At 37.2% G+C, this 13,006-nt stretch overlaps 1 protein-coding gene across 1 annotated transcript in view; it reads right to left on the minus strand.

Annotated features, from left to right (window-relative positions):
• Nucleotides 1-8,410: 8,410 nt before the first annotated feature.
• The window catches only part of LOC124599832 (fibrous sheath CABYR-binding protein-like), a 75,188-nt gene continuing 70,592 nt past the window's right edge, over nucleotides 8,411-13,006 (minus strand). Inside the window, exons 4-5 of the mRNA XM_047136110.1 lie at nucleotides 9,485-9,628; nucleotides 8,411-9,367 (exon numbers count right to left, since the gene is read on the minus strand). Of these exons, the coding sequence (XP_046992066.1) occupies nucleotides 9,257-9,367; nucleotides 9,485-9,628 (255 nt within the window). The 3' untranslated portion in view covers nucleotides 8,411-9,256. The remainder of the gene's footprint in view (nucleotides 9,368-9,484; nucleotides 9,629-13,006) is intronic.

The following is a 13,006-nucleotide window of genomic DNA, read 5'->3' on the forward strand; positions in this document are numbered from 1 at the left end:
ATGTAAGTGGGAGTTTGTGCTTTTATTTTTTTGGACAAATGTGCAAGATCCATAATTCGTGTACTTGTTAATGAATTAACTTCTGGGCTGAAAATCAGGCATCCTTACATTGCACCTACATTGTGACTTAACACTTATTAAACCCTTCTTTGTTAAATGTTTGCGTGTTGTCATCCTTATTTAATTTTGTCACTTTCTCAGACAGCAAATCTGGTCTGAAATGCCCTCATTTCTTTGTGGCTAACTTTTCCTGGTAATTTTCTATTCCGTTAGTGCTTAATACAGGTTCAACAGAGTTCATGTTGACACTCCTCTGGAAAGCTAATTCCTGCACAGTAGACAACCAACTCCAAACACAAACTGCCATTTGCAGAAATGATTAAAATTCAAGTAGTACTATTTTCCAAGGTCACTTTACTAATATACAAATGAGATGCTGAGGGCCATAAGGGCCAAAAGCACATCCTCTTTGATCCTCTTATTTAAGTGAATATCGGAAACCTGAGACAGCTTTTCATGAAAATTCAAATATATGCACAATGTAGGCCTCCAGTTCAGATAAACTGTAAGTTCAACAAATGTCAAACATGAATAAATGCTACAGTCTCACAACTGATTATGTGCTTTATGGTTCTCAGCGCTTCAAATGGATTACACTATGATAAATACAAATCACTCATTCAGAATCTCTCAAAATAACATCTACTGCTGTCCAGTCTAATTCTAGTATATGGAGTGAATTTGCATATCTGGTGTGTGCTACCACCTAGCAGGATTTATGGCAAATGTAGATCAAAGCCTGCTGCAGTGTGCTACCACCTGGCGACACTGACAAACTAGTAGTTGAGTGGTAAGGGCTAGCAGTGCATGACATGAACCATGACATTGTTTATCAAATCTGTACGTATTTGGCCAATAAGGCAATTATGTCACACCAGCTGCGCATGTGCAGAAGCTCCTTAAAAAATGCACACGTTAAGATGTGTCTTGACCCTGATGCCAAGTTTCACCATGTCTACTGGAGCAATATGTAACACAGTGTAACACAGCACTGTAAATTTAGATTTCAGATTACCACATCTACATTATGTTTTACATCAATCAAAGAAAAATAGCCAATGCATCCACAAGGTGTCAAAAGTGCTCTTACACAGCAGACACCACTGTCAAGAAGGAACTATAGGATTGGAAGACCAAGAATGAAGTGCTCAATTCAGAGAGGGTGTAAGACAGGGATACATTAATGTGTTCAGAATATGGATTGAGGGTAAACCGGAAGAAGACAAAGATAGTGAGAAACTTTTCAAAGCTGGTGATCAAGAAGTAGATGAAGTTAAGGAATTCACCTAGCTTGGGAACAAAATAACCCACAATGGATTAAGCAAGAATGACATGAAAAGCAGACTAGCTCAGACAAAAAGGACATGCCTGGCCAATAGAAGTCTACTGATATTAATCATAGGCCTTATTGTGAGGAAGATATTTCTGAGAATGTGTTTGGAGCACAGAATTATATGCTAGTAAATAATGGACAATTGGCAAACAAACAGAAGAGAACTGAAACATTTGAGATGTACTGCTACACAAGAATGTTGAAAATTGGGTGAACTGATACTATAAAGAATGAAGCAGCTTTCCACAGAATCGGTGAAGAAACACATGGAAGACACCAACAAGAATAAGGGATAGGATGATAGGATATGTGTTACAACATCAGGGAACGATCTTTATGGTACTAGAGGAAGCTGTGAAGAGTAATGACTGTGGAGGAAGACAGATTTGAACACATCCAACAAATAATAAAGGACATAGTATGCAAGCACTACTCTGAAATGAAGAGGTTAGTGCAGGAAAGGAAATTGTGATCAGGGTTTTTTTGCATCTATTCAAGCGTTTTCTTTTTCTTTTTTTAGCACTCCACGACACACTCCTGAGGGTTAAAGAAACTGTGATCATTCATGCTGCCTTCGTTTACATTCAATATACTCTACTAAACCTATTTGATAGGAGTTTCACACTAGTAATATTCTGGGATGTGACATACAAATGTTTTGTAGCTATCTTCTTTGTAGAATAATTGTATTTCCCTAACATTCTACCAATGAACCACCATCTGCCACCTACTTTACCTACAACTGAGCATTTGCAACTGTTCCATTTTGTATTCCTAAGAGGTGTTACGCCAAGGTATTTGGGTTGATCTATTCCAACTGTGGCTTATTGGTTTTATAGTCAGAATAATACTTTTCTGCATTTTGTGAAGTTTACAGGTTTTCATTTCTGAACATTTAAAGCAAGTTACTAATCCCTGTACCACTTTGAAATCTTAACAAAATCTGACTGAATATGCATGCAGGTTTTTCCAAACAGTGCTTCATTACAGATTACTATATCATCTTTGAAAAACCTGAGGTTACTATTAATATCACCTGCCAGGTACCTAATGTGTACTATTAACCATAAGGGTACCAACACATTCCCCTTGGGCGCACCCTATGTTCCTTCTAAATCTGCCAGTATTTCTCCATCCAAGATAACTTGCTGTGGCCTTCCTGCCAAAAAAATTCTGTCCTGTCACAAATTTCACTTGACACCCCATATGATCATACATTTGATAAGGATAGATGTACTGAGTCAAATGCTTTTTGGAAGTGGAGAAAACTCCACCTACCTGAATGCCTTGTCATGTGAGAAAAGTGCGAGTGGGGTTTCATATGATCTATGTTTTTGAAATCCATGCTGGTCGACATGGAGATTGTTCTGTTCAAGACACCTCATTATGTTTGAGCTCGGAATATGTTATAAAATTCTGCAACAAATGGCTGTCCAGAATATTGGACTGTAGTTTTGTGGATCACCTCTGCTACCCATATTGTAGATATGGTGTGACCTATGCTTTCTCCCAAATACTGGGCACCATGGAGAAAAAGAGGGTCAATCTCAGCTGCAGCGATTCCATTGGGCCATTGAGCTTTATTCAATGTTTGCACTTTCATCTGTTTCAACTCCACTGACACTAATATCTATGTTATTTATGTAAGAAATGGTTTGAGAATTAAATTTGAACAAAATTACTGTTTTTTTGTTTTGTTTTAAAGGAGCATTTGAAAATTTCTTATTTCTGCTTTTGTTTTATTACTCTCAATTTCAGTTCCTGTCCATTCCTCAAGTGTGTGTAGTAACTATGGTACGTAACAGTACTGCCAAATGTAACTTTTGCGTGATGTATCACCGCCAAGTAACATAACTTGATTAAATTTAGACTATATACAGAATTACTATAGCTACTGTTTGGTAGTCTCCAGTTACAGAAATAAATACACAATGTAATGAATAAAAATTAGTTTTATTCAAATTGAAGTCACCCCAATTTATGATTGTCCTGGACATTGCAAAGGTTGGGATATGGTTCTTAATAGAGTGTGTGATGATCACTCAAGGCATTGCATGCAGCAACCGAAAATGGCAAAAGTAGTACCCTTTTATAAAAAAAGGGTATCAATGTATGAGTAACTATAGACCTGTGTCACTACTATCAGAGTTTTCAAAAATGATTGAAAAAGTGTTCCTATCACAACAAACTACATTCTTCAACAAGCATAACATTTCTACAACAATAAAAATAAATGATTATTGAATATATAATGTAAATGGATAGATGAAACATTTGCTGCCCAGAACTCTTGGTCAGTGGGGGCATACCAGAGGGGATGAAAAGGAAATATTGACTGTTGAGGACTGCATTCAAGAAGATTTTAAAATCCGAGATTAACAGTGGAAGACAGGTTACTGCTAAACGTCAGTCACAAGATAGAATGAAAAACTAAGCGAATTTTGTGACAGAGGTGGGAGGGGCACAGCAAAAATAGACAAGTCAGAATATGAAAGATGTAGAAAACTAAAATGGAGTGAAGAAAGGAGTCCATACTGATAATATATGCTGAAACAGATGGAATTTATATAAATTAAGGCCAGGTGGGTGTTAAAACGAAGGGCCTGTTTTAGTGCTAGTTCCACCTGCAGTGCTCTGAGAAACTCTTGTCTGGCAGGAGAATCCAGATGGTGCATGTGACAGGCACCGAGGTCATGACTGTAGTGTTTTACAGCATAATCTGTAGCAGAATATTGTTTGTTGCCTGTATTCACCCTCCGTCTATGCCTGTTCACTCTGCCATCAAGATTTCATCCCTATGATGGAAACTGACCTGCACCCCTCCTAAAAACCTTGGACCCTGAACTTACACCTCGATCCCTAGAAGTTCTTACTGCACCCAAACCACACACCCACCTTTTACCTTCTTCCTAAGATCCACAAACCCAATCCTGGCCATCCTATAGTTACTGGCTTCAAAGCACCCACGAACAACATTTGCAACCTGTAGTACAAAAACTCCCCTCCTATATTAAATATATCAACCATTTCCTAGATCATCTAAAATCCATGCCCGTTCCACTCCCACCACACACCTTGCTTGTAACCATTGATCCTATCTCCCTCTACACCAACATCCCCACATACATTGTGTGTTGAACATTTCCTCAGTCAACACCCATCTGATTCCAAGCCTATGACATCCTTTTTGCTCACCTTAATCAACTCTATGCTTTGCCACAATTACTTCACTTTTGTGGGGGCAGACATACAAACTGATCAGGGGTAGAGCCATGGGAACCAGGATGGCTCCTTCCTAAGTCAAACTTTTCATGGGGCACTGGGCTGGGGCTTTCCTGGGATCCATAAGGCTTCAGCTCCTGGTTTGATTTTGATACATTGATGACATCTTTGCTGTATGGCCTTGTGGTGAGGCTGACATGTTGAAATTCCTGGAAATCTAATTGCTTTCTCTCATTTAAGTTTCACAAGGTCCTTTTCTGAATCCCATGACACTTTCCTTGATGTTGATCTCATCCTCAACAAAGGCCAGCTACACACTTCTGCCCACATCAAACTTAATAACAAACAACAGTACTTACATTTTGACAGTTGCCATCCTTTCCATGTTGTGAGGTAATAGGTGAATTGTGGCGTCCTGAAAATATTCCGAGTTCTGAGTTGGCATGGCCACATGGGCCACTCGGTGGGTGCAGGCCGCTTGGCAGGCTGACCACGTGGTGACTGAAGTTTGTCGAAGCTAGAGGGGTCCAGCAGCCACATGGCTCAGAATTCCATGGTGATGCTGTGTCAATGAAAGACACTTGTATGCTGAGAGTGCCAAAGATGGTGGACTGTGAAACCATCATGGCAGACATTTCACTGTTTGTATAGAAATTAATAGTAGCCAGATGAATCATGATACCTCAAAAAGAAACATGTACATTACTATTATTTGCACGATAATTCTGATGGTGTAATCAGATTTTCAATATTGTTATTAGATTAAAGTTTAGTATCTGACAGTAAATTATACAAGTAACACTCAGCAACGAATTTCCAAAATCTAAACGGTTCATCTGATTTTGTCGATCTATGTCTTTAGAAAGCTATTAGTGTAAACCTATATTGGTATGAATTACAGGCATGTAACTAATAGTATGTGAGTTATTGGAGGCCAAAGTGGCCAATTACTACTAATCGCATCAGGCCGTAAGTACTCAACAGCGACACAAAAAAAACTGTAGCAGCAAGCCTATAAGTATATGTGTCTGTTTATATCCAATATATATTATTCATGAAGAAATTGGTTATGGTTAAATATTTACTGTGTTTTAGAAAGGCTACTGGCCTACCTTTTGTTCTATTCCTCCGATACATGTTTAATTTTTCTATGTGTAATAATGTGTGTGAGAGCATGTTTATGGTCCAGCTGTAGGAATATATTTAATTTCCAGTTATTTAAATGTAAATACAGTATTTTGAATGTGTTTCAATATGTTTGTGAGTGCATGTTGGCTTTTAGACATGGAGGGAGTGCTCTAGCCAATCACAGCACTCTTTACTGAGAGACATATGGAGGTTGGGGAGGGGCATCATTTCTGGGCAGTGTGGTGCGAGGGATGTTCACACGACTCGAGAGGTGCTGGATGCGACGGCGAGATGGAGCCGCAGGAAAGACAGAGCATGGAGCGGTTAGCTCATGGTCGTAGCAGACAGAAATACTTCTTAGTGCTGACTTTTGCACTTTGAGATTTCCAAGGCTTTTACAGTGAAGACAGTGTGCATTTAGATGTGAATATCTCACAAGCTATGTTATTGTTGTTCATAACTAATTACATACAGCAGGAATCCATTGTTTCCCTGTTCAACTTTTATTCTATTTAACTGCTGGACCATCGACACCAAAAAGTGTTCTGCAGAAATATACCACATTCTCAAAAGTACTTCTATCATCCTCTTTTAAAGTTGTTAAGATAGTACCTGTATATTTTCTTTAATTGCAATATTTCATTTATAAATTTCTACATTATATTTGCAATTGCTGAGTGACCATTCAATCCATATTACTTGGCATTATCTGGCTTGTAATGTGGCAACTGCGTATCCCAGCCCCTTGACAATGAAACCAGCCAAAACATTTAATATTTCAACTCTGAGTCAGAGGGTACATAGTTTAGGGCCACCACTCACAGTCATTACAATTTCATATTGTTTGAAAGCCTGCGATGTCAATTGTTGCCTCCTATCCATCCTTGGCATTTGTAGGGATGCAGACACTTTACAGCAATACACCACCTTTCTTACTTCAGCCTTCACTGCACAATTATCCCCAAAGCCTAGTTCAAAAGCAGTTTTCCCAGGCCATCAAAGCTAATCCTAGTACTGCTTATACCTAAAAAAACTTTGGTGCACACCACTTTTCAACTGGTATTTTCCTGGTCTTGAATGTACCAGTCAGCTACTTCAACAAGTCCTAAAGTCATGCCCTGAAATGAAATCCATTCTGTCTAGATTTTGCTCACCACACCTAGAATAGCTTTTTGTCACCCTCCCAATCTCTGCAATATCTGTCAGACCCTATGCTGCTCCTGCACCCACTGCTCCTACCCCACTGCTCCTACCCCACTGCAAGACTTGCCCTATGCACCCTCCTACCACCACTTACTCCAGCCCTGTAACTGGTAAAACATACTGTCAAAGGGAGAACCATTGCAAAACAACATTAACTACCAGCTATTGTCTAAACACTGTTCAGCATTTTACATTGGCATGACTATCACCCAGTTATCAGTCAGGATGAATGGGCATAGGCAGAGGGTGTATACAGGCAATACACAGTATCCTGTTGCAAAGCATGCTGTACAACATTGTCATGACCTTAGTGCCCATTTCATCACACTCCCCCATCTGGATTCTACTCCAAGACATCTACTTGATAGAATTTGTTATCCATTTTTGTATTGGATTGACGAGTGGTTGCAGTCTGTAGTGTTTTTCACATAATTAGGTACAGCCCCTACTGAACAGTTTGTGAGGGTATTTTACTGGGAGTAAATGTGACTAAAATAAACCTGTCAAGTACATTCATGGTAAACTGTTCACAATTCACTGCTTTGTCACTGTTACCACCTCTAGACCACTGTGGCTCAGGTTCAATTCCCAGCCTGGTTGGAGATTTTTTTTCACTCACAGACTAGGTGTTTAGAGAAACAATCATTTCATCACAAAGATGTGAAAGTCACTCAATACCCCACACAAGGTATCTCAGTCAAAATTATGATCGTTTCATTTCCCTGTGAACTGTGCAACAGCTGTATTTCTTATACGTATTATAAAGGCATAAGATAGCAGCACATGTACAGGTACAAATGAAGTTTTGTCATACACCTTTTGGGAAAGTAGCTAAGTATTAGATAATATTGGCCCAACGTGATACTACACCACCCACAATCTATTGTGTGTATTTCTGAAACTTCCATTTACATTATGCTGTAACTGCACGTTTTCCACCTTTCACATGTTTTACACAGCATACCATCTTTTCATTGCAATCAAAGTGTGGGTTACATTGAACAGTGGAGCAATTTAGAGAAATTCCACTGTGACTATGAAGAGTGACACACTCAGGATACAGATGTCTCAATATTTGGATAGCACTCCGAATTTGCTTACTCGAGATTGTTTCTTACCCTGCTATTCCTGTATGTGGTATGGAAGTCCCTTGTTTCATTTAATTCTGTGGTTCTCTCCCTTCTTTCTGTAATAGTTTACTAGTCAGACACATGAATGTATTCTGATCATACACAGAAGAGGCCTGTTTTTGTTGCTTTGTAACACCCCATTTCCCCATCCATTTTTATTCATTAACTGCTCTTTTAGATCAATGTGCAACATTTCTGGTTTATTGGTAATCATATCTATTTACTTAACATATCCACAAGTGGTAACTAAGTATCTCTCAATAGAGAAGGCTGTATTTAAAACTCCAGTGAGGAGTATTGAAACTAACTGCAATAAGTATTTAAAAGAACACAGTTTGCAGTTTACCAAAGTTTTATTTCAAAATAATGCAAAATATTTATACTCAAAGAGTATATTGTACAAATTTAATACTATAACATGAATATACTGTACAGAAGTTGTGTGTAGAACAACACTGAGGTAATAGAAATCTGATTCTGTGTTTAAGTTTACAATCTGCTACATATTCTAAAAATCCAGTAATTAAAATAACTGTGCCAAAATTCTGGCATTTGAATAACTATTGTGTATTTACAGTCTGAAATTTTTTACAATAAATTAGAAGTTTCAAAATTGCATCCATAACCCAGAACGGAAGTACATGCAAAGCATGCAGCTGTTCTAAACAAATGCAGAAAATTTATAGTGTCTAATAAATATGGCACACTTACAAAATTTTTATGTAAGTTTCATTATGCATTGTTTTTGTAATCTGTTTGCAACAGGCAAGTCATTTCAGTAACAATTGGTAATTGCAATTTTTTGCTTGTTTGACAAGACCAGTCTTGATATGTTCATTGTATTTTTTGTATAGTTTGGATTTTTACAAAAGTCTGGCTGAATGAGTGAGTGAGTGACATGCACAACACTTTAAACAATATATGATATTACATAAAATTCGAACATACTACACACATACACATATGAACCACTCACACTAATATTCCTCATGAAATGCAAAAAAAGATGCATGATAAAAGGATGCAGCATATAAAACAAGTATCTTGGCTCTCACAGGTACTTTAAGCTGTCAGATGCTTTGCACTCTTAGCTGTTAAGTATCCAAAGTGAGGCAAGACATTTATTCTGTTGTTTATCTTTGTGGTTGATAAAATACTTCAAAAGCTTCTATCAACTTTGTCAGCATGAACACCGACCACTCTTTGCTTCACTTGCTTTACCATCGAGAGCAATTTTTTCTGTGTCTTTTGCTGTGTCATTCTGGTGTATTAATTGATCATTTTGCAGAATCTGTAATTAGAAAAATGTACAAAATTATGATTCTCAATATCAAATTAACTTTTTAAATCCCATTTAGTAATGATAAATGGATGGCTAAAACCAGTAAAATTAAGTTTTGAAGCTTACTTTCTTGACAAGAGTCCTTGCTGCCTCATCGATGTTAATATTCTCCTTGGCAGAAGTTTCATACCAGGCTGTGAAACCTTTTTCTTTGCAATATTCTTCCATTTTAGCAGGATTATTGACAAGGCCTTCTTTTGGTTGATCACACTACAAAACAATGGAAACATTGTAACATTTTTCAAGAAAGAGGTTATTTTCTTAAAGAAAGAAAATTTGAAGCAGATTCCTCCTTTTAAGCAGAAAGTATTTTCACATTTTGTTCTACAAGTGTTCTGTGTAAGACCAACTTAATTGTTTTAAGGTTCAACCTTAAAGCAGTTGTTAATAATGCTTAACACTTTCAACCAGTTACTGTTAGTGTAAGAAATTAAATCCATTGTAAAGAATTTTAAAGTGAATATATTAAGTGCTGCTTTTAAGGTTTGTTAATAGGTAATATGCCCTAACTAGCCCTGGTAAGGGCCAGTAGTACACTACACTTGTTTGATCAGGTTTCAGTTTAATTCAAAAGGTAGAGACAGCATCCTAGAAATTGAACCATTAACATTGCCCTCTTAAAAGCTTTTCACTTAACTCCCATGACATTCCAGTAAAGAAACTGACTTCAAGTTTGGTGTGTTAGAACTGACATTTTCTGGGAAATGTGTGGGAACACTCTTCAAATTTCAACATCATGTGTGTGTAAAGTTTAATCTCAATTTAAGTGATTACACAGAAAAGGAGGGACATTTCTCTTTCACTATAGTAGTGAGCAGGAAACAAGTCTTTGCACCTGAACGTTTTTAACATTTTTTAACTCAAGGTGTCCAAGCTGTTAGGGATTACAAGAAGTCACTGCAAATTTTCAAGTGAGAAAACTAAGCTTATCATAATTAAAATATTAACCAGTATTATGAATCTTTCACTTCAACAGTTAAACAAAATTATTGGAAATATGACAATCATCCATAGCATCCACATTGGACCTAGCAGATGACATACTTGCCATTCATAAATTGCTCTCAGTTTGTATTATTTGATAGAAAGTTTCTGCGTCACTGACCACTGAGTTCACACTATGAAGCAATTGACTTAACTTCTATTTCACGTGTTTTTGAGGCTTGTTTTATTGAAGTAATTACTGTAACTCAGCTGATTGTTTATCACTTTGTGAGCTTTAATCCATAATGGGTAACTTTTCCAAGGTATTCCCACCTTTTACAGTAAGTATGTATTGCAAAGTTCAAAGAATTTAAGATCCTTTTGCTATTGGGACTTAAGATCTTTTGGAAGTAACTAATTGCATACTGAGTAATTTATCATTGAAGTGCTTTATTAGTTCAAAATTTCTCACAACACTGTATTGCCTCATACCAGCAATGTTGAAGCAGAAGTTTGCCACTTTTATGGAGACACTGCTCATCAGAACTGCTCTCTTAGTGTTACTGTAGAAAGCATCCCTTAGGTTCAGACAAACTTTATGGACTGCAGCAGTTTATGGGTAACTTTTCATCTACATCCTGTCATGCTCAACTAGGGTCTGCATGTTTCTAGACAGTAGCAGGCACACAGTATTCCTAAAACACTCTTAGGGTGGCAGCAGTTGGTCCCTGTAAGTCTTAGCTGAGAGACCAGTTTAGATTTATGATATTGCTACTTCATATGTTGTGGACCAACCTACTTCTTTAATTTACAAATAGAGCCACAGTACCATCTTTCTTCCTTTGATCGATTCCAAGCTGTGTGCTTATTTGAGATTACTGAGTATGAAGTATTTAATTTTAAGATGAAATTTTCCCCAGTTTCCAGCACTGGAAGCTTTCAATATTTTCTGGACTCATTTTGCCTCTTCCAGCCAGTTTGTGGTGTTTAAGACACGTTTGTGTATGGCATTTGAAGTTTAGCTTTTAGCTTAATCTGTTTGATTTTCTGTTTCTATACAAATCTTTTTTGGTTTAATTTGTGTGTTGAAACATACCAACATTATCTTTGTGGACATCGAGAAACAATATAAAGGAATATCACAATAGAAAGAATATGTGCAGTAACTTACAAGGGATTTCTGTAAAATAATCTAAACAAGCTTTAAGAATCAACAGTTTTACTGCACTTTGAAAAACAGTAAGGGTCTATATTCCACCCTCCTTGAAACATTCAGAGATAAGCCTCAGTTCTAGTGTAAGTGGGAAGGAGTTTAACAGTGGTTATTGTAAATTTAGCAGTTACCTGCTCATCCAGAATTTTCAAAGCCAGGGAAGGTTTGTAATTTTAGTTTAAACTGTAGCCTACTAAAGAACTTTAAAGCAAATCAATAGGCATCAATACTCTAATTCCTCACTGATTAATTCCAATAACCAAAACTTTGAACTAAGATGGTAAATATGTCTGTTGCAGACGGAAACACTGGCCACCTCTAACTGGTCCACCTTGTCATTGCAGAGCACAACTACGAACTTTGAGTTCATAGAACTGAGACTGATATACCACTTTTGTTCTGTAGCTTCTCTTAATATTTACAGAATTCCGAATTGTATCATACTGTCCCACTTCAGGCTGTTTGTAGTTTTCATGACATCAAATCTAGTAGTATTATTAGGTTCTGGAGCATAGAATGCTAACCAAGTGTGACTGTCTCTTATTACTACTTCTACAATGATCAGTGTGGGAATGGTGAAGACTGCTTGCAGTACTATTGTTTTGAGGCGAAGAAAGCGCTACCAAACAGCCTAATTACTTCGAGTGCATAGTAAATACTCGTTCAGACTGTAAACAAAGATTGATGCCATTAATTGTGCTGAAATTATTCTTGTTAAAACGTTCATAAATATTGGTTTGCCAGCTGATATCTGAATTTAATCCCAAAAGTAATGTGTGACCATACAGTTGTGTTTAAGGGTCAAAGATATTCACTGAGGTCTGTGCACTCACCCATAGAGGGCTAAGATTATTCACTTCCTATGTAGACAGTTTTATTTATAGAATTATACTAGTCTGCTAAATTTGATGTTCTCTCACCTAGTACTCTTACCCAATAGTGAAGGTTCAGTAGTTGCTACTAGTAAGGTGTCCAGGTTTGCACATCAGGTTGTAACTGCAGGTGTTGGTTTTGTAGAGCTAAGTTCCTAAAGTGTGCATTTGGCAGCATTGTGCTGTATGAATCATCCACAACTTTTGACTCTGCAGTAAAGGCAGGTTCCAGCAATATTCTTTGTATTAACATTATTTTCAGTTATCTTTATAAAGGTCAGAGACTACTATATTTAATATTCCTCTAACTGTGCTTTGGTTACTTGAGGGAGGGAAAACCCACCTAATCCTAAGGGAATGTTTTGAGTCAATCAATCATTAAGTGACTGAAGTGAATGCAGAAGATTTTGCAGCTTAAAATTTTTAAATGATAAATAGGAACAAGTGTGCAAATGATCCTGTATCAAACCAGACAGGGAGCCTGGTGTGTCAAGAATAAGCATAAATCTGCACACTGGTGTATTTTAACACTTGAGGAAAAATAACCATATTTGAATGTTTATTAAGAATGTTTGTGTT

This window comes from Schistocerca americana, chromosome 1, assembly GCF_021461395.2.
Source record: "Schistocerca americana isolate TAMUIC-IGC-003095 chromosome 1, iqSchAmer2.1, whole genome shotgun sequence".
NCBI classification, from domain to species: domain Eukaryota; kingdom Metazoa; phylum Arthropoda; class Insecta; order Orthoptera; family Acrididae; genus Schistocerca; species Schistocerca americana.